Genomic DNA, 27,077 nt, shown 5'->3' with positions numbered 1-27,077 from the left:
AACTCCATCTGCCATTCGTCTGCCCTCTGGCCCAATTGATCAAGATCCCGTTGCAATTGGAGATAACTTTCTTCACTGTCCACTATGCCACCAATCTTGGTGTCATCTGCAAACTTACTAACCATGCCCCCTATAATCTCATCCAAATCATTAATATAAATGACAATAACAGTGGGCCCAGCACTGATCCCTGAGGCACACCGCTGATCACAGGCCTCCCAGTTTGAAAAACAACTCTCTACAACCACCCTCTGTCTTCTGTCAAGAAGCCAATTTTGTATCCATTTAGATACCTCACCCTGGATCCCGTGAGATTTAACTTTATGCAACAACCTACCATGCGGTACCTTGTCAAAGGCCTTGCTAAAGTCCATGTAGACAATATCAACTGCACTGCCCTCATCTACCTTCTTGGTTACCCCTTCAAAAAACTCAATTAAATTTGTGAGACATGATTTTCCACTCACAAAGCCATGCTGACTGTCCCTAATCAGTCCTTGCATCTCTAAATGCCTGTAGATCCTGTCTCTCAAAATACCTTCCAACAATTTACCCACCACAGATGTGAGGCTCACTGGCCTGTAGTTCCCAGGCTTTTCCCTGCAGCCCTTTTTAAACAAAGGCACAACATTTGCCACTCTCCAATCTTCAGGCACTTCAACCGTGACTATCGATGATTCAAATATCTCGGCTCGGGGACCCGCAATTTCCTCCCTAGCCTCTCACAACGTGCTGGGATATACCTCATCAGGTCCCGCAGATTTATCTACCTTGATGCGCTTTAAGACTTCCAGCACCACCTCCTCTGTAATATGTACACTCCTCAAGACATCACTATTTATTTCCCCAAGTTCCCTAACATCCATGCTTTTCTCAACAGTAAATACTGATGAGAAATATTCATTTAGGATCTCACCCATCTCTTGTGGATCCGCACATAGATGACCTTGTTGATCCTTAAGAGGCCCGTTGATCCTTAAGAGGCCCTACTCTCTCTCTTGTTACTCTTTTGCCCTTTATGTATTTGTAGAAGCTCTTTGGATTCTCCTTTGCCTTATTTGCCAAAACAATTTTGTGTCCCCTTTTTGCCCTCCTGATTTCTCTCTTAACTCTACTCCTACACCCTCTGTACTCTTCAAGAGATTCACTTGATCCTAGCTGCCATTGCACGTCATGTGCCTCTTTCTTCTTCTTGACCAGGGCCTCAATATCCCGAATCATCCAGGGTTCCCGTCTTCTGCCAGCCTTGCCCTTAACTCTAAGAGGAATGTGTTGACCCTGAACCCTGGTTAGTTAACACACTTTTGAAAGCCTGCCACTTACCAGACTAAGTGGATAGTTTTTTCAAAGAGCCGAAATAGGCATAAGACCATAGATATAGGAGCAGAATTAGGCCAATCGGCCCATCGAGACTACTCTGCCATTCAAGAAGGGCTATGATTCTCATTTCCATTCTCCTGCCTTCTCTCCGTAACCCTTGATCCCCTTATTGTCAAGAACCTATCTATCTCTGTGTTAAAGACACTCAATGACCTGGCCTCCACAGTCCTCTGTGGTAATGATTTCCACAGATTCACCACCCTCTGGCTGAAGAAATTCCTCCTCATCTCAGTTTCAAAGGAGCGTCCCTTCACTCTGATGTTGTGCTCTCGATTTCTAGTCTCTCCCACTAGTGAAAACATCCTCTCCAAGTCCATTCTATCTAGGCCTCTCAGTATTCTGTAAGTTCCAATTAGATCCCCCCTCATCCTTCTAAACACCATCGAATATAGACCCAGGCTCCTCAACCACTCCTCATATGACAAACTCTTCATTTCTGGAATCATTCTTGTGAACCTCCTCCGGAGCCCCTCCAAGGTCAGCACATCCTTCCTTAGGTATGGAGCCCAAAAGTGCTCACAATATTCCAAATGGGGTTTGACCAGAACCTTATACAGCCTCAGCAGTACATCCCTGCTCTTGTATTCCAGCCCTCTAGAAATTAATGCTAACATTGAATTTGCCTTCCTAACTGCCAACAGAACCTGCATGTTAACCTTAAGAGAGTCCTGAACCAGGAATCCCAAGTCCCTTTGTGCTTTAAATTTCTGAAGCCTTTCCCCATTTAGAAAATAGTCTACACCTCTATTCTTCCTAGAAATCATAGAAACCCTACAGTGCAGAAGGAGGCCATTCGGCCCATCGAGTCCGCACCGACCACAATCCCACCCAGGCCCTACCCCCACATATTTACCCGCTAATCCCTCTAACCTACGCATCTCAGGACTCTAAGGGACAATTTTTAACCTGGCCAATCAACCTAACCTGCACATCTTTGGACTGTGGGAGGAAACCGGAGCACCCGGAGGAAACCCACGCAGACACGAGGAAAATGTGCAAACTCCACACAGACAGTGACCCGAGCCGGGAATCGAACCCAGGACCCTGGAGCTGTGAAGCAGCAGTGCTAACCACTGTGCTACCGTGCCGCCCAGGAGTGCATAACCTCACACTTTCCCACATTATATCCCATCTGCCACTTCTTTGCCCACTCTCCTAAAATGTCCAAGTCATTCTGCAACCTCCCCACTTTCTCAACACTACCTGTCCCTCTACATATCTTTGTATCATCCGCAAATTTAGCAACTATGCCCTCAGTTCCATCTTCCAGATCATTAATGTATATAGTGAAAAGTTGTGGTCCCAACACTGACCCTTGTGAAACACCACTAGTCACCAGTTGCCATCCTGAAAAGGCCCCCCTTAAACCCCACTCTCTGTCTTCTGTCTGTCAGCCAATCTTCTATCCACGCCAGTACCTTGCCTCTAACACTATTGGCTCTTAGCTTATTTAGCAGTCTCCTGTAAGGCACCTTGTCAAAGGCTTTCTGGAAATCCAAATATATCACATCCATTGGCTCTCCTTTGTCTAACTTCTTTGTTACCTCCTCAAAGAATTCTAACAGATTTGTCAGACATGACCTCCTTTTGACGAAGCCGTGCTGACTCAGCTCTATTTTACCATGCATTTCCAAGTACTCCACAATTTTATCCTTAATAATGGACTCCAAGATCTTGCCCATGACCGAGGTCAGGTTAACTGGCCTATAATTTCCCAGCTTCTTAAACAGGTTTGTTACAATAGCCTTTTTCCAGTCCTCAGGGACCTTCCCTGACTCCAGTAATTCCTGAAAGATCACCACCAATGCCTGCACAATTTCCTTAGCTATCTTTTTCAGAACCTTGGAGTGTAGTCCATCTGGTTCAGGTAATTTATCCACCTTCAGACCTTTCAGCTTCCCTAAGTGATGCCACTACATTTACCTCTGCCTCCTGACTGTCTTGAAGTTCTGGCATGTTACTGGTGTCTTCCACCATGAAGACTGATACAAAGTACTCATTCAGTTCCTCTACCATTTCTTTGTCCATGGATCCATGATGGATCATGATGTGGAGATGCCGGCGTTGGACTGGGGTAAACACAGTAAGAAGTCTCACAACACCAGGTTAAAGTCCAACAGGTTTATTTGGTAGCAAAAGCCACTAGCTTTCAGAGCGCTGCCCCTTCATCAGGTGAGTGGGAGTTCTATTCACAAACAGGGCATATAAAGACACAAACTCAATTTACAAAATAATGATTGGAATGCAAGTCTTTACAGGTAATCAAGTCTTAAAGGTACAGACAATGAGAGTGGAGAGAGTGTTAAGCACAGGTTAAAGAGATGTGTATTGCCTCCAGACAGGACAGTTAGTGAGATTTTGCAAGCCCAGGCAAGTCGTGGGGGTTACAAATAGTGTGACATGAACCCAAGATCCCGGTTGAGGCTGTCCTCATGTGTGCGGAACTTGGCTATCAGTCTCTGCTCAGCGACTCTGTGTTGCCGTATGTCGTGAAGGCTGCCTTGGAGAACGCTTACCCGAAGATCAGAGGCCGAATGCCCGTGACCGCTGAAGTGTTCCCCAACAGGAAGGGAACAGCTTTGCCTGGTGATTGTCGAGCGGTGTTCATTCATCCGTTGTCGTAGCGTCTGCATGGTCTCCCCAATGTACTATGCCTCGGGCATCCTTTCCTGCAGCGTATCAGGTAGACAGTGTTGTCCGAGTTGCAAGGGTATGTACATGATGGATCCACAGCCCCTTCTGTTCGATTTCAAACTATGATTTGGCAAACTTGGTAGAGTTGAAATTATGAACACCTGATGGTGTAAATAAGCAAACTGAATAGATCAAGACCAATAAATCAGGTAATAACTTGAGTATAAGTGCATTGAAAACCCAGCAATTTCTTCAGTGTAACCTGCTTGTACTTATTTATATCTAGGTCTACTTACCTTTGTAAACTGTGCCAATGTGAAATGGGCAATAAGAGTCCAAATTATGTTCACAACTGCCAAATTGTTCAGCCTTCTCGTTATCATTATTGCAGGGTTGCTTACAATCGGCCAAGGTAAGAAATTTAAAAGAACCAAATCATTTCGCCTAGTTGGTCCACACCAGTTTATGCATATGCAATTCTCCTCCCACGCTTCTTCATCTAACCCAAACAGCGTATCCCTATTCATTTGAAATTCATGGCCACAATCTTACCGGCTTGTCACACCAGTCGGCCAGCATGACAAACCGGTAAGATTGCATGTGGAGTGAAAAATCGGGTCCATACCCGTTTTTGAGTCGCATGCAGATTTACAAGATTTTTGCAAGATTTACTTTGCACCTAAGAAGTGTGAGGTCAATTTGTATATTAATGACATGCAGAAGCCTCCTGGTGGTTGGGTCATGGCCAGGCAGTTTCCATCGGGAAGAGCCCCCTTAGTGCTGCTCATTGGGCATCCTGGCACCACCCACTAGACACCATAATTGTGCTGGGGGGGTGGGACCTGACTGGGATGGAGTCTGAATGGGGGGTGGGCAATAACAGGGGAGCTCTTCAGGGGAGTTATGCAGGGGGGAGCTCTGCAGAGTCTGCAGAGGTGGGGAGGCAAGGAGGGGAGCTTCGTGGGGGGAGGCCAGGGGGGAGCTCTACCCAAAGGGGGGGTAATCAGACTGGAGTAATCAGGAGATGGGGGTAATTGCAAATGGGGGTGGTTGGCCGCCAAAGGGGGCGTATGGGGGGATGCCATGGAGGAGGTTGTGATAGAAAAAAGAACAAAGAAAATTACTGCACAGGAACAGGCCCTTCGGCCCTCCAAGCCTGCACCAACCATGCTGCCCAACTGAATTAAAACCCCCTCCCTTCCAGGGACCATATCCCTCTATTCCCATCCTATTAATGTGTTTGTCCAGACGCCACTTAAAAGTCACTATCATATCTGCTTCCACTACCTCCCCCGGCAGCGAGTTCCAGGCACCCACCATCCTCTGTGCAAAAAACTTACCTCGTACATCTCCTTTAAATCTTGTCCCTCGCACCTTAAACCGAGTAATTAACTCTTCCACCCTGGGAAAAATCTGACTATCCACTCTGTCCATGCCATCATAATCTTGTAGATTTCTATCAGGTCCCCCTTCAACCTCCATCATTCCAATGAGAACAAACCAAGTTTCTCCAACCTCCCTTCATAGCTAATGCCCTCCATACCAGGCAACATCCTGGTAAATCTTTTTTGTATCCTCTCCAAAGCCTTCACATCTTTCTGGTAATGTGGCGACCAGAATTGAACACTATATTCCAAGTGCGACCTAACTAAGGTTCTATAAAGCTGCAACATGACTTGCCAAATTTTAAACTCAATGCCCTGGCTGATGAAAGTAAGCCTGCCATATGCCCTCTAGACTACCTTCTCCACCTGGGTTGCCACTTTCAGTGACCTGTGTACCTGTACCCCCAGATCGCTCTGTGTACCTTTACCCCCAGATTCCTCTTAAGGGTTCTGCCATTTACTGTATATTTCCCATCTGTATTAGACCTTCCAAAATGCATTACCTCACATTTGTCCAGATTAAACTCCATTTGCCATCTCTCCAGCCAAGTCTCCAACCGATTTATATCCTGCTGTATCTCATCGCTATCCACAATTCCACCAACCTATGTGGCATCCGCAAACTTACTAATCTTACCAGTTACGTTTTCTTCCAAATCATTTATATAAATTACAAACAGTTCTATATCCTTCTTGCCAGCTCACCTCTGATCCTGTGCAACTTCACCTTCCGTACCAGTCTGCCATAAGGGATCTTGTCAAAGGCCTTACTGAAGTCCATGTAGACAACATCCACTGCCCTACCCTCATCAATCATCTTGGTCACTTCCTCGAAAAACCCGATCAAGTTAGTGCGACACAACCCCCCCCCCCCCCCCTTCACAAAACCATGTTGCCTCTCGCTAATACGTCCACTTACTTCCAAGTAGAAGTAAATCCTGTCTTGAAAAATCCTCTCCAATAATTCCCCTACCACTGATGTAAGGCTCACCGGCCTGTAATTACTTGGATTATCCTTGCTACCCTTCTTGAACAAAGGAACAACATTGGCTATTCTGCAATCTTCTAGAACCTCCCGTGTAGCCAGTGAGGACACAAAAGATTTCTCTCAAGGCCCCAGCAATTTCTTCCCTTGCCTCTCTCTCGGTATTCTGGAGTATATTCCATCAGGTCCTGGGGACTTGTCTACCTTAGCGTTTTTCAAGACCCCCAATACCTCCTTTTTGATCTCAACATGACCCAAACTATCTACACACCCTTCCCCAGATTCATCATCCACCAAGTCCTTCTCTTTGGTGAATACTGACGCAAAGTACTCATTTAATACCGTGCACATTTCCTCCGGCTCCACGCATAGATTCCCTCCCCTGTCCCTGATTGGGATAACCCTCTCCCTGGCTACCCTCTTTTTATATATGTATAAAAAGGCTTGGGATTTTCCTTAATCCTGCTGGCCAATGACTTTTCATGACCTCTTTTAGCACTCCTGACTCCTTGGTTAAATTTCTTTCTACTTTTCTTGTATTCCACACTTGCTTCACTTGTCCTCAGCCTCCTAGCCTTGACAAATGCTTTCTTTTTCTTTTTGAGTAGGCTCACAATATCTCTCGTTATTCAAGGTTCCTGAAACGTGCCATACACATCCTTCATTCTTACAGGAATATGCCAGTCCTGAATTCCTATCAACTTATACTTGAAAGCCTCCCACATGTCAGATGTTGATTCGCCCTCAAACATCTGCCCCCAATCTACATTCTTCAGTTCCTGCCTAATATTGTTGTAATTAGCCTTCCCCCAATTTGCACCTTCACCTGAGGACTACACTTATCTTTATCCATCAGTACCTTAAAGCTTACTGATTTGTGATCACTGTTCCCGAAGTGCTCCCCTACTGAAACATCGACCATCTGGCCAGGCTCATTCCCCAATTCCGGTCCAGTACGCCTAGTTGGACTATCCACATGCTGTTTCAAAAAGCCCTCCAGGATGCTCCTTACAAACTCTGTCCCATCCACACCCCTAGCACTAAGTGAATCCTAGTCAATATAGGGAAAGTTAAAATCACCCACCACAACAACCCTGTTACTTTTACACCTTGCCAAAATCTGCTGATATATCTGTTCCTCTATCTCCCGCTAGCTATTGGGAGGCCTATAGTAAACCCACAACATTGTGACTACACCCTTCCTATTCCTGAGCTCTACCCATATTGCCTCGCTGTATGAGCCCTCCGAGGTGTTCTCCCGCAGTACAGCTGTGATATTCTCCTTAACTCCTCCACCCCTTTTACATCCCCCTCTATCTTGTCTGAAATATCTGTATCCTGGAACGTTAATCTGCCAATCCTGTCTTTCCCTTAACCAAGTCTCTGTAATAGCAACAACATCATAGTTCCAGGTACTAATCCAAGCTCTAAGTTCATTTGCCTTACCAGTTACACTTCTCGCATTGAAACAAATGCACTTCAGTCCACCAGACCCGCTTTGATCAGCAACTACACCCTGTCTGTTCTTCCTCTTAGTCTTACTGGGCCTACTCTCTAGTTCCCCTTTCGGTTAATTCACCTCTGCTTTGGTTCCCACCCCCCAGCCAGACTAGTTTAAATCCTCCCGTGTCCCAGCTAGAATATTTACGTCCCTCCAATTTAGATGCAACCTGTCCTCGTATTGGTCCCACCTGCCCCAGAAGAAATCCCAATGGTCCAAATAGCTGAAACCATCCTACAGCAGCTGTTTAGCCACGTGTTGAGCTGTGCTACCTTCCTATTTCTAGCTTCACTGGCACGTGGCACAGGGAGTAATCATGAGATTTCAATCCTAGAGGTCCTGCTTTTTAACTTTCTCCCTAATTCCCTACATTGCTGCTGCAGGACCTTGTCACTCCTCCTACACCATTCAACACCATTATTCCCACGAAACTCATCTCCAAACTCCGTGGCCTGGGCCTCGGCACCTCCCTCTGCGACTGGACCCTGAACTTCCTAACTCACAGACCACAATCAGTAAGGATAGGCAACAACACCTCCTCCACGATAATCCTCAACACCGGTGCCCACAAGGCTGTGTTCTCAGGCCCGTACTATACTCGTTATACACCTATGACCGTGCGGCCAAATTCCCCTCCAATTCGATTTTCAAGTTTGCTGCGACACCACCATAGTGGGTCAGATCTCAAACAATGACGAGTCAGAGTACAGGAATGAGATAGAGAATCTGGTGAACTGGTATGGCAACAATAACCTCTCCCTCAATGTCAACAAAACGAAGGAGATTGTCATCAACTTCAGGAAGCGTAAAGGAGAACATGCCCCTGTCTACATCAATGGGGATGAAGTAGGAAAGGTCTAGAGCTTCAGGTTTTTAGGTGTCCAGATCACCAACAACCTGAACTGGTCCCCCCATGCCGCCAGTATTGTTAAGAAAGCCCACCAATGCCTCTACTTTCTCAGAAGACTAAAGAAATTTGGCATGTCAGTTAAGACTCTCACCAACTTTTACAGATGCACCATAGAAAGCATTCTTTCTGGTTGTATCACAGTTTGATATGGCTCCTGCTCTGCCCAAGTCCGGAAGGAACTACAAAAGGTCATGAATGTAGCCCAATCCATCATGCAAACTAGCCTCCCATCCATTGACTCTGTCTACACTTCCCACTGCCTCGGCAAAGCAGCCAGCATAATTAAGGACCCCACGCACCCCAGACATTCTCTCTTCCACCTTCTTCCTTTGGGAAAAAGATACAAAAGTCTGAGGTCACGTACCAACCGACTCAAGAACAGCTTCTTCCCTACTACTGTCAGACTTTTGAATGGACTTACCTTACATTAAGTTGATTTTTCTCTGCACCCTCGCTATGACTGTAACCCTACATTCTGCACTCTCGTTTCCTTCTCAATGAATGGTATATTTTGTCTGTATACCGTGCAAGAAACAATACTTTTCTCTGTATGTTAATACATGTGACAATAATAAATCAAATCAAAATGTCGTTAGTACCAATATGTACCACGACCTCTGGCTGTTCACCCTCTCCCTTCAGAATGCTTTCTGCCTGTTCAGAGACATCCTGGACCCTGGCATCAGTGAGGTAACATACCATCCTGGAGTCTCTTTCACATGCACAGAAGCGCCTATCTGTACCCCTAACTATAGAGTCTCTATAACTATTGCTCTAGTGTTCTCTGTCCTTTTCTGCTTAACAACTGAGCCAGCCGTGGGTGCCACTGCTCTGATTGTTGCTACTGTTATTCCCTGATAGGCCATCCCCCCCAACGATACCCAAAACGGTATACTTGTTAGGGGGACGACCACAGGGGATTCCTGCACTGACTGACTGCCCCTTCTAGTAGTCACCAATCTATCTGCCTGCACCTTGGGTATCACCGCATCGCTAAAACTGACGCTTTCCGCCACCTTCGTGCTCCTAAGTACACCCAACAATTGCTCCAACCTATCAATGCGATCTGTGAGGAGCTGTAATTGAGTGCACTTCCTACAGATGTAATCGTCCAAGACACTGGACGTGTCACGGATCTCCTACATCTCACAAGTGCAGCACTTAACCCCACTGACTCACATTTCTATCACCAATTAAATTATTTAAAATGGGGGATGAGAATGATGGGGGACTTGATGCTAGCAACCCATGTTGCCATGGTAGGGCGGAGCAGTTACACTGCCGCCAATGTTGGGGAAGGGTGGGCAGTGTCTATGCTTGGGGGGGGGGGGGGGGGGGGGGAGGTGGCGGTGTTGGAGGGGGGCATGAAGTCCCCCAGTTCACTGGGAGGTCAGGGCACCTGTGCAGTGGTGCCCTGAGCAGCCTGCAGTTGGCTTCAGAAGTTCACTATCACAAGTTGTTGAATTGAATAGCATAGATGCAATTAAGGAGAAGCTGGATAAATACAGGGGAGGCAAACATTAAAGGCTGAAAACAGATGAGTTTCAGACTTGTTTTTGGGCAAGTTTAAAAATGCAATCTAATGATACTGTCACTTTTTTGGACACATTGGGTAAAGATGTGTTCTCCTGAATTTCATATTGGATTTATTGCTTATTGTCTATATTTATGGCACCTACTCTTGGGCTCCCCCACAAGTGGAAACATTTTGCCTACATCAACCACATCAAACTCTTTCATAATATTAAAGAAATCTTCAGAACAGTAGAGAAAAGAGCTCTAGTCTGTTTACTCTTTGCTGATTGGCAAAACCTATCAATTCTGGTATCACCTTTGGCATTTTGCACTTGGCCTCATGTCCCTATATCCTTTTATTATAATATGGAAATTTTAACTGTTAACAATACTCTTAAGTGTGATCTGGCCAAGGTTCAATACAAATATAACATAGAATCTGCTTTTCAATTCTGTCTCTCTTGAAATGAACTACTGCGTTCTGCTTGCCTTTTGTTTGGCTTTACAAAACTTTACAAATCCTGCCCTTCTATACTCAAAGAATAGGGAAGAGAGCATTTTGAGCTCCATAGTGTAACACTTGGTAATACTGATGGGAGTTCAGACCCATTTAGTCTTTCATGTGATGTGGGCACCACTGGCAAGACCAGTATTTGTGCCCCATCTCTAATTGTCCTTGCTCAGTGACTTGCTCAGCCATTTCAGAGTCACTTAAGAGTCAGTACTGTGAATCTGAAGTCACGCGTACACCAGACAAGGTGGGGATGGCAGATTTACATCCCAGAAGAGCATTAGTGAACAATCAATGATAGTTTCATGGTCACCATTACTGAGACTAACTTTCAATTCCAGATTTCTTTTATTAACTGAATTTAAATTCCACCAGCTGCCATGGTGGGATTTGAATCCATATCCCCAGAGCATTAAGCTTCTGAATTAATAGTCCAGTGACATTACCAGAACTGGAGCTACACTCATCCAGGCAAATGGAGAATATTCCATCATCCTGACTTGTGCTTCTTACATTGTGGGACAGTTTTGAGGAGTCAGGAGATGATTCACTCACCACAGAATCCCTAGCCTTAACTGCCATGTTATTTATGTGGCTGGTCTAGTTCATTTTTTTGCAAATAGAAGATTGTTACATGTTATAAAAATCATTAGTGAGGTGATACTTTTGCATTCTCTTGCTGTATTAAAAGTAGAGTGAAAAATTATTTCACAATCATTGTTTGTCCCTTTTTTGCAGGACATTCTGACCTTAGTCATGCATTTCAGGACTCTGAATGGGATGCTGATAAGATATCTCTTGCACTATATCTTGTGCTGTTCTCTTACTCAGGTTGGGACACACTTAACTTTGTAACGGAGGAGGTTAATAATTGTGAGAGGTAGGTCCACACTCATTATACACAATCTATATTTGTAGAACTACAATGATAAACACATTATCCTAGTGTACAGAATGATTACTCCTGGTAGGGGTCAAAATAATTTTTTCAAGAATTCTTGAGATTTTCTTGAGGACTACTTTTGATTATCGGAGCTATGTTTTGGTTTTATGGAATGACATGGATAAAAAGAGATGATAGGATGGTTCCCCTTCATTCTACCTCTCGACCACCAGCAACAAGATATGTTTTAAAGGTGTTTTAACCTCCCCGAGTGCTGTGATTTTCAAAATCAGACAGAAGACAGACTTTCTCCTAAGTTTAAATTTAAAAAAAGAATAAACCTATATTTTTTCAACACTCAAGACTATAATCGCAACAACACTCATTCACTCATTCACACAAAACACACACAAGAAAAGCTGACTGATTACAAATGAGGTAGCATGCACTTACATTTTCTAAAGAGTTCAAAAGTAACTTTTATTTTTGAGATGGTAGCTGAAACTGTTGCATGCCTGATGATTACTGCTTGGTTACCTAAAAACAATGACGGTGGAAATTTCTGGCAATGAATTCACAGTGGCTTTACTGCTGGCAACAGTAGGTTTCTGCCTTAGTTCTGGAGTTCAGTAGAACAAAAGGATAGCCCCACTTACTCTGAATTAGCTAGTTTTGTGGATGCAGTCACATGTAGAAGATGTTGCAAGTATTACAAGATCTCAGTTCCCTGGTTGATTTCTAGTAAAGTTGTCTTTCAAACTGGTTACTACCCTTGTTCTAAAGAATGAGACAGCAGCAACCTTCAGCTTATTTGCTCTGCTGAAAGCTTTCTTATAATCTATCTGCAGCCTGGCCTGTTATAGTTCACTCATTGAATATTTCCATGGGGTTTTAGGTAGGTCTGTCTGACAGTTATTGTTTCAATATCCAGCGCTTTGCATTTTAATATCTCTTCCTTGGACAGTGATGAGTTCCCATGGATCCTTAAATTATAAGAAATGTCTTTGCATTCACACTCCCCTGAGGGTGTCCTCTTTGAATTTTCTGCCTACATGTTGGGACATGGCCTTGCATTTTGTGTCTCATTTCAAATTGCACAATATCCAGTCAGTTTAAAGTTGAAATGCCATATTTTCAAAAATAAAAGGGGTGACAGGTTTTATCTTGGCCATTTGAATCTCAATGTGATGGACATGTAGGCATGAGAACAAGGTGCTGAGTTAAAATAGTAAGCATCAGGAAGGTTGGGGTCATGATTTTTTTCTGACATCCTCTGTACTTGTTTCAGATTCCAGCATTCACAATATTTTGTTATTTTAGTCGCCTTTTCAGCCTCCTTATGTCCCCTTCACAATTTACTTTCCTACCTATATTTGTTTCATCAGCAAATTTAGCAATCTTACTGTTATGACGGCCACAAAGGCCACAGGGATCATTAATACCCATGTGCCTCATGGAGTACAAGCTGCATGGTTCCTTTGGTTCATAATAAAGGGTGTTGGTGACAGAAATTGGCATGTGGCTGAATTACTACATTGGCGGCAAAGAGAAAAATTATTTACTTCCTTCATCTTTTCCTCCGGATAATCTCTGAACGTGAAGAATTTCTCCAGTAAGAAAAACGATGCCATTTCCAAGAAATTCAAGCCCTATGACACCATTGGGGAAGACTGGATCCAATACACTGGGTACATAGATTACTTCTTCTGTGCTAACAACATTGAAAGAGGCTAATAGCATGAAGTGACATTGCAACAGCATATGGGGCACCTAGTTTTGGTGTGATAAGAAGTCTTATCCAGATGCCTTTGACTCAAAAGCCATTTTGATGAACTGGTTAACAAAAAAAACTGCAACCCGAAGCTCCCGGTAATTCTCCAGTAATATTGCTTCAACATGGCTGGGAGAACCCTTAGGGAACCTGTCACTGAGTTCTTGGCTGGGTGGCGGAAATTAACTGAACATTGCAAATTTGGACTGCATCTTAATGAAATGTTATGGGACAGGTTGGTATCACAGAATCCCTACAGTACAGAACATAGAACATTACAGCGCAGTACAGGCCCTTCGGCCCTCGATTTTGCACCGATCTGTGAAACGAATCTAAAGCCCATCTAACCTACACTATTTCAGAAGGAGGCTATTTAGCCCATCAAGTCTGCACCAACAGCAATCCCATCCAATCCCCGTAACCCCACATATTTACCCTGCTAAGGGACAATTTAGCATGGCCAATCAACCTAACCCACACATTTTTGGACTGTGGGAGGAAACCGGAGCACCCGGAGGAAACCCATGCAGACATGGGGAGAACGTGCAAACTCCACACAGTCACCCAAGGCCGGAATTGAAACTGGGTCCCTGGCACTGTGAGGCAATAGTGCTAAGCACTGCTGTGGTATATGGCATAAATGTCCTAACCATCCAAAAGAAGCTGTTAATAGAACCCAATCTGAACTTAAAAAAAGCCGTTGAGATAGCCTTGTCACTTCAGAATGTGGAAAAAGGAGTTCAGGAACTACAAGGGCATCTGGCAGCAAAGACTTCCAACTAGGGGGAGGGGCCTCATGCAACCAGCCTTCAATGGAGAGTGCTTGTGTCAGTCAGGTATTAAAGGGCCCCATTCGATATAGGAACCCTAATGTCACCACCAGTCAAGAAATGGCAGTGCCAACACTAAAAGTATGAAAGAGCATACCCTAGAAAGGTGCAGTTGCCAGTGGACGAATTACTGCAAGCACTGTCAAAAGGGCACAGTCACAGCAAAGTTTCAGGAACAGGCAAAACTCATGCTGCCTAAGAACGAAGTCAAGGATGGTACCTGAGCATACCATACAGGTATCCCCTCTTCCAAAGACAAGAATACTACAATTGAATTGTATTATAACAATGAAAGTTGCCCCAATAATAGTGGAATTACTAGTAATTGGCCTTCCCTTGAAGATGGAGATGAACATGGGAGCCGCAGTCTCCGTTATTGGAAAACAAACCTATAACCACCTCAAATTGGGCATCCAACACCTGAGGTTGGAAGATACAAAGGCCAGACTAGCTACCTATATAGGAGAACCTTTACAAATAAAAGGCACCACAGTGGCCCCGGTGACTTATAAACAGCAATCAGCTCATCTCCCACTCAAGCTTTATGGGGAGAGATTGACTCCAGCAGATTCGGCTCAACTGGTTGGAAATCTTCAGGTTAGGTTTGAGGGAACTGTATGTTTAAAGCTTTTAAAGTTTATTTATTAGTGTCACAAGTAGACATACATTAACATTGCAGTGAAGTTACTGTGAAAGTCCCCTAGTTGTAGGCACTCCGGTGCCTGTTTGGGTACACTGAGGGAGAATTTAGTATGCCCAATGCACCTAACCAGCACGTCTTTCAGACTGAGAAGAAACTGGAGCACCCGGAGGAATCGCACGCAGACAGGGGAATAGGTGCAGACTCCGCACAGACAGTGACCCCAGCTGGGAATTGAACCCAGGTCCCTGACGCTGTGAGGCAGCTGTGCCGTTGTGAGGCAGCGGTGCCACTGTCATCCCATTTGCCTGCTGTATGAGGTGATCAGTAGATACTCTGGAGTTTTTCAGGAGGGCCTAAGGAAAATAGAAGGAACCAAAGCCAAGATCTACATTGACCCTGACGCTGCACCTAGGTACTTCAGAGCCAGGTTAGTCCCTTACTCCATGCTGGAGAAGGTGGAAACTAAACTAGGGCACCTTGAAAGTTTGGATATAATAAGTCTGGTGCAATTTGCAGAATGGGTTGTGCCAGTAATCCCTGTTCTTAAACCGAACAGATCAGTTCATCTTTGCGGGGACTATAAACAGACAGTCAAGCGGGTCTCTAAAGTTGATAGGTACCCTATCAAAGATCTATGCCAAGTTAACAGGTGGCAAGACATTTCCCAAGTTGGATATCAGCCACGCCTATTTCCAGCTTGAATTGGATGAGTCCTCTCCGAAATATGTGACAATCAACATACATAAGGAACTATACGAGTATACCCCTTTGTCTTTGGGGTCTCGCAGCATGAGCCATCTTCCAGAGAGTTATGGAGAACATCCTTCAAGAGCTATCCAAGGTAGCAGTATACTTAGATGACGTCCAGAAGAAGTCCTGCAACAATTTTCCAGGGCTGGAATCCACATGAAGAGGGAGAAATGCATTTCCCAGGTAGCCGAAGTAGTCTATTTAGACTGCCAAGTAGATGGCAATCCAGTGGAGGATAAAATAAAGGCCATTAAGGAAACACCAACCCCAAGGAACATCCTCGCAGTGGAGGTGCGGCGAGTGACATGGATCTAAGAAGTTGGTTGGAGGGGAGAGGCCACAGAGGATCGTTGATAGATCTACCTGTGGGCTTCGTGGAGTATGAACTGCCTTATTGTGAAAATGGAAGCTTGCTCAATGGGAAGCAGCCAGCAGGAGTTCTTAAGCCTGTAACTTTACCAGGATCGGAGTTGTAGGTCCCTTGGTGAAGACTACTATTCTGTAAGCTGCGGGAGCAGAAACAGCCTGTGGCAGAATTATGACACTTGCCTTCAATCCCTTCATCCAAGTCATTTATATAAATTGTAAATTGAGGTCCCAACACTGATCCCTGTGGCATACAATCATCAGATCCTACCAGCTAGAAAAATACCCAATTTACGCCAACTCTGACCTGTTTGCTGTTAGCTAACCAATCTTCAATCCATGCCAATAGGTTACCCCGAAACCATGAGCTTTTATTAGGACGACCAATGAGAGAAATGTTGCCTCCCTATGCATTAGAGGCTGGACACCTGCTCCTCCAAACCAACCTACATATCATCTTGACTAATTTTTGACTTGACATGTACATATCTAATCAAAGTGTTGCAATATTAAAACACCAACACAAAATTATTGGTGTTGATTCACAAAATAAACTGAGAAATTACTTGGGAAATACAGAGGCAGCTGTATCTCTAGTTTATAAAACTGTCCTAGCCATCATGTGCCAGACTGGCTGTCTGATCGAAGACAGAGGGTGGTGGTGGATGGAAAATTTTCGGATTGGAGGCAGGTTGCTAGCGGAGTGCCACAGGGATCAGTGCTTGGTCCTCTGCTCTTTGTGATTTTTATTAATGACTTAGAGGAGGGGGCTGAAGGGTGGATCAGTAAATTTGCTGATGACACCAAGATTGGTGGAGTAGTGGATGAGGTGGAGGGGTGTTGTAGGCTGCAAAGAGACATAGATAGGATGCAAAGCTGGGCTGAAAAATGGCAAATGGAGTTTAACCCTGATAACTGTGAGGTGATTCATTTTGATAGGACTAATTTAAATGTGGATTACAGGGTCAAAGGTAGGGTTCTGAAGACTGTGGAGGAACAGAGAGATCTTGGGGTCCATATCCACAGATCTCTAAAGGTTGCCACTCAAGTGGATAGAGCTGTGAAGAAGGCCTATAGTGTGTTAGCTTTTATTAACAGGGGGTTGGAGTTTAAGAGCCATGGGGTTATGCTGCAAGTGTACAGGACCTTGGTGAGACCACATTTGGAATATTGTGTGCAGTTCTGGTCACCTCACTATAGGAAGGATGTGGAAGCGCTGGAAAGAGTGCAGAGGAGATTTACCAGGTTGCTGCTTATGAGGAAAGGTTGAGGGAGCTAGGGCTGTTCTCTCTGGAGCGGAGGAGGCTGAGGGGAGACTTAATAGAGGTTTATAAAATGATGAAGGAGATAGATAGAGTGAACGTTCAAAGACTTTCCTCGGGTGGATGGAGCTATTACAAGGGGGCATAACTATAGGGTTCGTGGTGGGAGATATAGGAAGGATATCAGAGGTAGGTTCTTTACGCAGAGAGTGGTTGGGGTGTGGAATGGACTGCCTGCAGTGATAGTGGAGTCAGACACTAGGAACATTTAAGCGGTTATTGGATAGGCACATGGAGCACACCAGGATGATAGAGAGTGGGATAGCTTGATCTTGGTTTCAGATAAAGCTCGGCACAACATCGTGGGCCGAAGGGCCTGTTCTGTGCTGTACTGTTCTATGTTCTATGTTGTAACTAATACAGAAACCTGTGGTCTCTGTTGCAGGTCTTTAGGTTCAAAACACGGTGGAAGAGAAATTAGACTTGGTAGCAATTGATTTTTTGATACTGAGTGCCGTTTGGCTTCCAGAGAGTCTGCCATGTGGCACATGATGTGAAGCATGAGGCTTCATTAGGAATGGAGTTAGCATGTGCGCATTTGATATCCGCTGGAAGTATACAGAGCAGGTAGGTCATTACATCGGTCAACATGCAATACTAGTTTATTGCCAGCATTGCCCTTTTGGAGCTCCACATCCCAGTTGATGCTCTCTCTTAACCGTGTACAGCTGAATACATATGTTAAGCAGCATGAAAGATCTACTAGCACTACTTAAAGAGACTATAACTATTCACAGATTAATTGCTGCTAGATTTATTCTAGCTGTGCTACAATTCTGCACATTTTTGGTACTTTTTATAGTTGTTTCAAGTTCCAGAACTCTAAGGAATAATGTAACAGCTGCTGAAGTACTTTTTGCTGATTTTCAAGGCTTCTGCACAAAGGTACTGCTGGACATGGATGCATAAGTCCTCACTTAGTGTGGTTGCGTTCCTGACAATCATGATTCTTGGAGTCAATGTAAAAACCACTGTTAAGTTCTTTCGGACATTTCTCACCCAGGAAAACCAGTGCACAAAATGAAATGCTGTACCATACATGCGCAGCTTTGTAGGAAACATAATACAATACATCACTAAGATGCATAAAAGAAATACAATGTACAATTAAATTATTTTTTAAGTACGGTACTCACCACAGTATTCACCTCAGTACAGTACTTTCAGATTGAACAGGCTCCATCTAGTGACAGCCATTGTTTGGTGCAGGTAACAGCTTAAGTCCTTGCCTACTTGCACCAAACAACATCTGCCGCTAGATAGAGCCCAGGAGCAGAGCCAGAAATCAAGAGTTGCTGAAGAATGGACTCTGAGGACTCGGGTAAAAACGGGGATGGAGGGGTGCAAGAGTGTGAGTGGACAAGGCCTAGAGAGGCAAGGCAGGAACAGGAGGAAGAGGGACTGAAGGCAAGGGCAGAAGCACTGTAGGAAAGTCATGTGAGCAGACAGGCTACAGAAAATAAGTCGGCACACGATGTTAAAGTGAAACTGGCAATATTCAAATAATATATTGACAATGCTTTGTCAATATTAAAGTGAACTGTTAAGTGACTCGACGTTAAGCAGGGACTTCCTGTACACAAATAGGCTTTGCTATTGGAATCAGGCATGACTTGCAAAATGAGCAGAGGCCATGTAGAGCAGGATTAGGTGCTAGAAGAGGGAGTTTCTGGCGGATGAGGAGGAGGAGTAGGAGAGGCTGCCTTTTTCTGCCTGAAATGTGCATGAACCAATTACATGAAGAAGAGTGCAATACCAATGACCTCAACCCCAGTTTCCCAATCGCCAACAGTCCCTTATTTCTTATTTTTCGTCCGACACTGACCATAATATTTTTGTTCTGGCCACAATGCAAAGATAAAACCCAACATAATATGCATATTCCAAAACAACTTTATGAACTAAACCTATTATACACCCTTGTTCATTTCTTTTGTGCCTGTTTTTCATGGGCCTTTGTTGACCTAAATGCTGCTACATAGGGCTACCCCAATGGCTGCTAGTGGCGAGTTCCTAACTTTGAATGGAGGCGACTGCAGTTGGCCTTTCACAATGATCTTAAGCAGCATTGTGCCTCAGGGGTCCAGCCTCAGACTGCACCATCTCCTATGGACACCAGCTGTCTGGGCTAGCTGGCCAGCAGGCAAAAACGAGGGCACCAGTGGAGTGGAAAATGTAGAATCATGAATTGCCCTGAGAGAGCACAGCAAGCTTGTGTCCCATGTAGCCATCCATTCCTCCGGGGTCGTGCATCAGTAATCCTAGTAATCTGTTGGAGCACAGATTGATGGAATGCAACAAACCCCTTTGAAGACTGGTATTCACAGCCCTGGTGGTAGCAGACTGAATTTCTGTGGTAAAAGTTGACCTTCCGTAATAACAAGCTGATCTTGTATTATATCATTTTGAGCTTCCAGTGAAGTAATCAGATTTTTGGTGGAAGTTGCTTGTGCTACAGTGGAAGCTTAGATATCAGCAATCAGCTGTTGCAGCTTAGTTGGGCCAACAAGTGTGTTAATGAAGTTGATGATCAGTTCCATGCTGAAAAGAATGGGCTCCAAGCTCTGTGCAAACTCTATGTTATGTTGGTGCCAGGCTCCTCCATGCTCCTTACTTGACATTGGACAAAGGGTTTCGCGGCAATATTCTCAATGCACCAAGCACTTTGATATATACATCCATCAGCTGTCTTCTGTAGCTTGACCCATCAAAACCTTATTGGAGTCCTCTAGCGGAACTATTGTTCACCCTTCATCTAGCTAGCAGCTGCATTATCCTTGTTCCTTTCCCTGTTCCAATGCACTTGTGTTTTTCACCATGTACGTATCCTGCCTCTATGTTATGCTCTAAGACATGGACAGTATCAGTATCAGTGCTGGTGACTGCACATATGAAACCAAGTTATGGTGCTGAGTCTGCATCAACTTTGTTCTCTTGGGCCTTGAACAGGTTATAGGCCTTGGATATCTGAAAGGAAATGGAGCATGGTTATAGTGAGGGAAAAGGAATAAGAAGTGCATACTTAACACCATTTACAGCTTGTAAACCAAACAAGATTGCAGGATGAGGAGAAAATAGGATGCGAGAAGGAGAATTAGGTACAAGGATACTGCCATCTTCAGTGGATTCACTGCTACCTATGGCCTCAGCAATGGCCTTTCCAATGATGACCAGTTCCAACTCCCCCTCAAGATCCCTCTCCGAAAGTATCTCCATATTGCCCTTGCGCAATCCCCAATTTGATTACTTGCCACTCTCTTGTAGCCATTGCTGGTCCACACTGATTGGAAAACTGCAGCAGAGCAGGCTTTAACGGTGACTTCTGGTACCAGTCAGCCTCTTGACCTGAACCCTCCGGAGGGAGGAGAAAATAAGATGGGACAAAAGCACGTAAACTACTGCATTCTGGGAAGAGGGATGGGGATAGAGAAGGTGGAGAGTAGTCGGAGGCTGGGGAGATGGGAGGGTAGTTGGGGAACTGGGTATAGTTGGGGAGTGTCAGGGTGGAGGATAGCTATGAAGGGTCAGGTGTGTTGGGGGAGTCGGAGAGTAGTTGGAGTGTTAGGGACATGGAGTAACCTGGGGTTGAAGTGGCTGAAGAGGTAAGTCAGGGTTAGTGGGGGCATGGAGGATTGTCGGGGGGTCCAGTAAGGGGAGTCAGGAGATCAACACCATAGTTATCTAGGAGTTGGAGTGGTTTTAACCCCCCCCCAACCCCCATGGCCAGCCCTGATCACCCCCCCTCTGTCCCCCACTAATCGCTGGGCTCTCCCTCTTCACCACCACCATTGATCAGCCTCCCGTTGATCAGGCCCCGCCCCCCCTTAGGCCCTGCCCCTTGGCACTGTCTAGTCCCAATGGGCAGTGCCAGGGTGCCCAGCTTGGCACTGCCCAAGAGGCACAGCCCCCCGGCCTCCTGGGGTTCCACAATGGCCTCTGCCCCCAGCGAGGCCATCACAGCTGATCTCCATTGCTGGAAACCAGCTTTAATCCCTGCTAGTGGGATTCAAATTTGAATTTCAATATTGTAATAAGCCTCGTGCTGTTTCCTGGCATGAGTCTAATTACGTCATAAAGAATGGCCGAGAAAAGTCCGGATGCTGGTCGTGAATCCCACTTTAGCCTTCCTGCTTACATTTTCTGGCCATTCTGAAACTTTACAACCCCCCCCCCCCCCCTTTTCTGGATACCTACTAATGTAACACAATTGGAACCATCCAAAGCTTGCCCTTTAAACTGCAAATTCAGATGGTTTCCATTGCATGCAATTGCCCATGGTATGTTTCTAGTTCCTAGGCAGTTGCCCTGAAAACCTTATCTGAGAACTTCTGGTGGGGGTCCGCTCTGCATCTTTAGGGTACACCCAGCTACACTGCCCTGGAGCTCAAGTTACAACCAAATATTTTTTAAAAGGTGTGAAACTTCTAAATGTTGACGTTCAAAGGGATTTTGGGTTTACTCATGCACGGACTGCAAAACGTTAGCTTGCAGGTACAGGAAGCAATTAGGAAGGCATATGGCATGTTGGCTTTTATTGCAACAGAATTGGAGTGCAAGGGTTTTGATGAGACTACATCTAGAGCACTGCATATTGTTTCGGGCTTCATGTCTGATCTTCCTTGAAGGTGGTACAGCAAAAAATCACTAACTTGACTCCTGAAATAAGAGGCTTGTTCTATGATGAGAGGCTGAGTAAATTGAGCAGAGGGAGGGAAGGTTGCCTGAATGGGAAGTGGAGAAGGAGGGGATGAGTGATTGAGGGGGGATTTGAGAAGGAGATGTGTGTGGGTGAGATGGGTTAGGGCTAAGGGTGTGTTTGTGTATTGTAGGCGCAAAGGACCTGATTACCAGTTGCGGTGGCATAATGGTATTGTCACTGAACTAGTGATCCAGAAACCCAAGGTCACATTCTGGTGCCCAGAGTTTAAATCCCACCATGGCAGATAGTGGAATTTGAATTCAACAAAAAAAAGTCCAGAATTAAATGTGTAATAATGACCATGAAACTAAAAATCCATCTGCTTCACTAATGCCCTTCAGGGTAGGAAATGGCCTAGCAAACCACTCAGTTCACAGGCAGTTAGGAATTAGCAATCAAGGCTGGCTCAACCAGCAATTTCAGCATCCTGTGAAAGAATTTTTTTAAATGTGTGGGCGGATGAGGGGCAGAGGAGCTTCACTAAGTCTTCTGTCACCTTGAAGTATGGAGAGCTTGGCCAAAATTTATTATTCCTTTTACGGGATGTGAGCATCACTGGCTGGCTGGGCCAGCATTTATTGCCTGTCCATTTCAGAGGGCATTTGAGAGTCAACCACATTGTTGTGGATCTGGAGTCACATGTAGGCCAGACCAGGTAAGGATGGCAGGTAAAGATGACAATTTCCTTCCCTAAAGGGGAACTTGATGGGTTTTTACATAAATCGATAATGGTTTCATGGTCATCATTAGACATTTAAACCACAATTTTACCAAATTCAAATTTCACCATCTGCTTTGAACAACAAAGAACAAAGAAAATTACAGCACAGGAACAGGCCGTTTGGTCCTCCAAGCCTGCACCAACCATGCTGTCAAATAGTGGGATTTGAACCCTGGTACCGATCTTGCTCTGGGTCTCTGGATTACTAGTCCAGTAACAGTACCACTGCACCACAGCCTTCCCATTGAAAGCTACATAAAATAACATTTTTACAAAGTAGTTTAAAAACACAGATTTTCATATTTATATGAAGTATCATATATTAATCTGAAGAACACAAATTTTAAAAATTACATGCCAAATGTTACTCGGCTGATGTATTGCTATTTTGTTTATCCTGCCACCTGGCAGGATAAACAAAATCAAACTTCAAGTTTCTTTTTATATACGCGTTAATGGGATATAGGCATTGCTAGCAAAGTCAGCCTTTGTTGTCCATCCCTAATTGCCCTTGGAATGGTGGTGGTGAGCTAAATGGGGTCACACTGGACAATAATTTATGAAGCTCTACCATAGTCCTTTGCTTCGCATGTACATAAGTCAGCAAGGTAATGCTGAAGTCACTTTGGTGATTCGATAAAAATGCATTAGTCTACATTCTTGACAATAATCAAAGGGAAAACTAATGTTTCTACCCACTTGAACTCTAATAATTCCACCCATTTGAAGTGGTCTAGAAATATTTGCATTTCATTGCAGATCAAAAAAAGTGCTATAACTACATGACTTCTTGTCACTAAAAAATCCTTTTTGTCTTCAGCAACTAATATTTTGAACTTTTTGACTACTCTCATTCCTGAAATTTGTTCAAGGCTTTCCCCTCCCAATTTCTGTAACTGCCTCCAGCACAGCAACCAATATTTCCTCTAAGCTACACAACCATACAGCAACCCAAAGATCTTCATGCAGGCCATGCACAAGTTGACTGCTTTAATATATCACGTGCGCGACCGCACAAAACAATTTAAAGAGGCAAAGTAAAGCCTTCAACCTTTTGAGATATTTGTGTTCCTCTAATTTTGGCATTTTGCAGATCCCTGAATCTTTGCACGCTTTTTCTTTCAGGTTTTTAAAAGAAATATTGCCTTGTTATCACTCAGCTGTCAGAACCTCTGCGGAACCCCTAGAGGTCAAATGCGGAACCCTGGAATTCCGTGGACCTCAGTTTGGGAACCCATTCCTAACCTAAGCTTCTCTGACTCTCTACTGCTCTCTACTTCTTTAAGATGTGCCTTCAAATCTACCTCTTTGATCAAGTTTTGGTCATCTGCCCTGATACTTGCTTGAGAGGTTCAATGTCAGAGATGATTAATGATGGATAATGCTCTTGTGAAGTGCCTTGGATATTTTGCTATGTTAATGATAGCCACGTAAGTGCAAATGGTTGCTGTAGTAGGAATCACTGACATGCCATGGAGACAGCAACACTATTAGCCATATGCCCTGATTTAAATAGAAAATTATTCCATCTACCAACATTCAACAATCCAAGAAGTGAAGGAAACAATGATGTTTGTTCCTTACATTTAAGTTATAAGTCAGAAATGCAGTTCGTGATATCTGGATTTCCGGTTCACCATACTTAACTAATGGCTGATCTATTGAACGACACTGACTTAGAATGGCTGGCTGGCTCTGGTTTCTGAAACCAATCTAAAAATAAAGAAACTCAATAGCATTTTCTTTGCTGCTGTAACTGATCACTTTGTCTTTGTTTCTGTCTTTGAATTGCTATTCATTGATTATTGTAATTTCATAAACAAGACAATTAGATCAGGCAAATCCATCACAACAACTGAGCACACAGAACACCATGATGGTACCTATTGAGCGAAACTTTAATTCTGCAGGTGGATGGGTCTTAAATGAGTTCAAATCTTCTCCATCGATTCAGTGTAAATCTCAACCGTTATTCTGCAGTGTTGCTAAGTAACCATTGATGTAATTTCCTGTGCCAGTGTAATCAGGATGTTAGACCCAAAATTAGTCACATTTATGTGATCTTTTACCAAGGTCTCTTTACACATATGACAGGAGTTTACAGAAGACAATGTTTCCAGCCTACCATCCAAAGATTTGGTGAGGAACTTATCCCCATTGACACTGGTTGTCCGCAGCCATTTTACATTCTGTAGCACATTAATTGGCTTCCAACCCATCTGGAGTGGAAGTGCTGACTTGGCCAGCTGCTGGCCGATTGGATGACCAGCAGTTCTGTAGATCCAGCAGCACCGGTTCAAGCAGTTATCAATGTTGGGATTACAGCCAGTCCCCATAAAAGGAATTAATAGAGGCGGACTGAAGGTTAGAATGAGGTATTGGTGGAGCCTGGCTGGCAAGCCTCAGCATAGAGAGTGAGAGGATAGGGGGTGGCATTTGAGAGGTATGGGAGAGGGTTAAATTAGGCTATTTCTGGAGGAGAGGGGTGCCTCCAATGGGCACAAGGGGCCCTTGAAAGAGGTATCCCCTCCGCCCAACACCAGCCCGCACAGCTAAATTTATAGGGCTTGCCTCCTGCAAAGGAAAAATAACAGCCTGGGCAAGATGAAGAACTTAAGTGACCATTAATTGGCCACCTAAAGGCTCAATAGACCCATGGGCTGCCAGGCTGCATGACATCTCTGCTGCCTCCAATCCCTGTAAAATGGGAAATAGTTCAAGGGAGGGGGTGTAATTGGCCAGGCAGGCCATGTGCTGCATTTTACAAGACCCCTGCCTTCAGACCCAATGGCGGGGGAATCATAAACTTTCCGCCAATCTTATTAACAGATGCTAGAACACAAAATTGGATATAGACAAGTAGAAGTAAGCAGAAACAAACAGGGCCCAAGCAAGTGGCAAACTTACGCCATGGGGAGAATTTAATTTTGTTGACAGGGATCTTTCCTGTTGGCTGGAGAACCGTGAGAGCCCCACATCACCTCTGTTATACCATCATCTTCTCAAGGGCAATTAGGGATAGGCAATAAATGCTGACTAATGATGACCACATCCCTTGAATGGAGTTTTTAAAAGTGCACATGTTGTATAGCAGTTTTACTTAGCAAAGCTGTCCATCAATGTACAGTTAATGGAGTACTGCACAAATATAATTCAAATGGAATACCGTACTAAAGTATTGTACAAATATCCTTCATATCACAAAAATATCCTGTTATAATGATTGGTTTCAAACACCATTTACAGATGATCAAAAAATGCAATATATATGTAAAATGTCATATTTATCAAAACAAATAATTGAGCACAGTTTTGAACTATATATTTTGAGCCTGCAAAACTGATTATTCAAACTATGTGTACTTATTGATATATTGAAATGATATTTCTGTTGAATGATCACATCTCATTATTACTTTTCTTTGTTCTTCAGGAATCTCCCTCTTGCCATATTTATTGCGCTGCCTTTGGTGATTAGCTTTTACATTCTGACAGTGTTGGCTTATTACAGTGTGTTAGAACCAAATACCATTATCAACAGTCATGCTTTAGCGATGGTAAGTGTTTATGATAATATTTCTGAGCGTTCCTATTAAATATTTCAGACAGAAGAAAATGCTAGAAACAAGAGTTTAAAACTTTGTTTCCTAAGGGTCATGATTAATTAAATTTGTGTTGGGAATGCTCGAGTTTAACATGGATGCAGCAAGGCAAAATAAATATGTTGTATTGCTTACAAATTGAGGGAGATACTTGGAGAAATACATTATTGGCTGGGGTAGAGATATATAAAAGGTTTAACAACTCAGTTATACATGGCCAATGCAACCTGTACTTGTTTGGGGATGGGGGAGGCAGGAGACACCAAGCATAGGCAAATTATTTTAGAGTGGTGAAATGGAACATGGCCGTCTTGAGTAGAGAACAAAAGACAGTAATGGAGTACAAATCTGACACAGCTCTTGTTGACTTTAACTTTTGTTTTCAGGGGTGAATTCTTCCTGCACGGCTTTAACCAGATATTGTTTTGCCAATATGACTTCACCTGAACATTAACCCGCCTGTGCTCACTCATCATTTGCAACCAATTCTGCAAACTCAGTTCTGCGTGACCAATTCTGCGCTCATTGTTTACAATCTTATTTTTGCCTTTTAGGCAACAGGGGGTCTGGCCTGATCTGCCTGCTTCAACTAATATCTGCTTGCTAACAGCAGCCTAGCTTTGCGGCCCAGCCTCCTCTCACAGACAGGTTGGCGGGATTTTACCACTT

The 27,077-nt window shown here is 44.1% G+C and overlaps 1 protein-coding gene across 1 annotated transcript in view; it reads left to right on the top strand.

Annotated features, from left to right (window-relative positions):
• LOC144492421 (Y+L amino acid transporter 2-like) overlaps positions 1 to 27,077 on the top strand; it is a 94,886-nt gene that overhangs the window by 15,474 nt on the left and 52,335 nt on the right. Inside the window, exons 2-4 of the mRNA XM_078210429.1 lie at positions 4,301 to 4,426; positions 11,560 to 11,701; positions 26,240 to 26,363. Coding sequence (XP_078066555.1) covers positions 4,301 to 4,426; positions 11,560 to 11,701; positions 26,240 to 26,363 — 392 coding nt within the window. The remainder of the gene's footprint in view (positions 1 to 4,300; positions 4,427 to 11,559; positions 11,702 to 26,239; positions 26,364 to 27,077) is intronic.

The sequence above is a fragment of the Mustelus asterias genome, chromosome 4, assembly GCF_964213995.1.
Source record: "Mustelus asterias chromosome 4, sMusAst1.hap1.1, whole genome shotgun sequence".
Lineage (NCBI taxonomy): Eukaryota > Metazoa > Chordata > Chondrichthyes > Carcharhiniformes > Triakidae > Mustelus > Mustelus asterias.
Note: the sequence above shows the minus strand (reverse complement) of the source record. Positions and strands in the feature narration are given on the sequence as shown.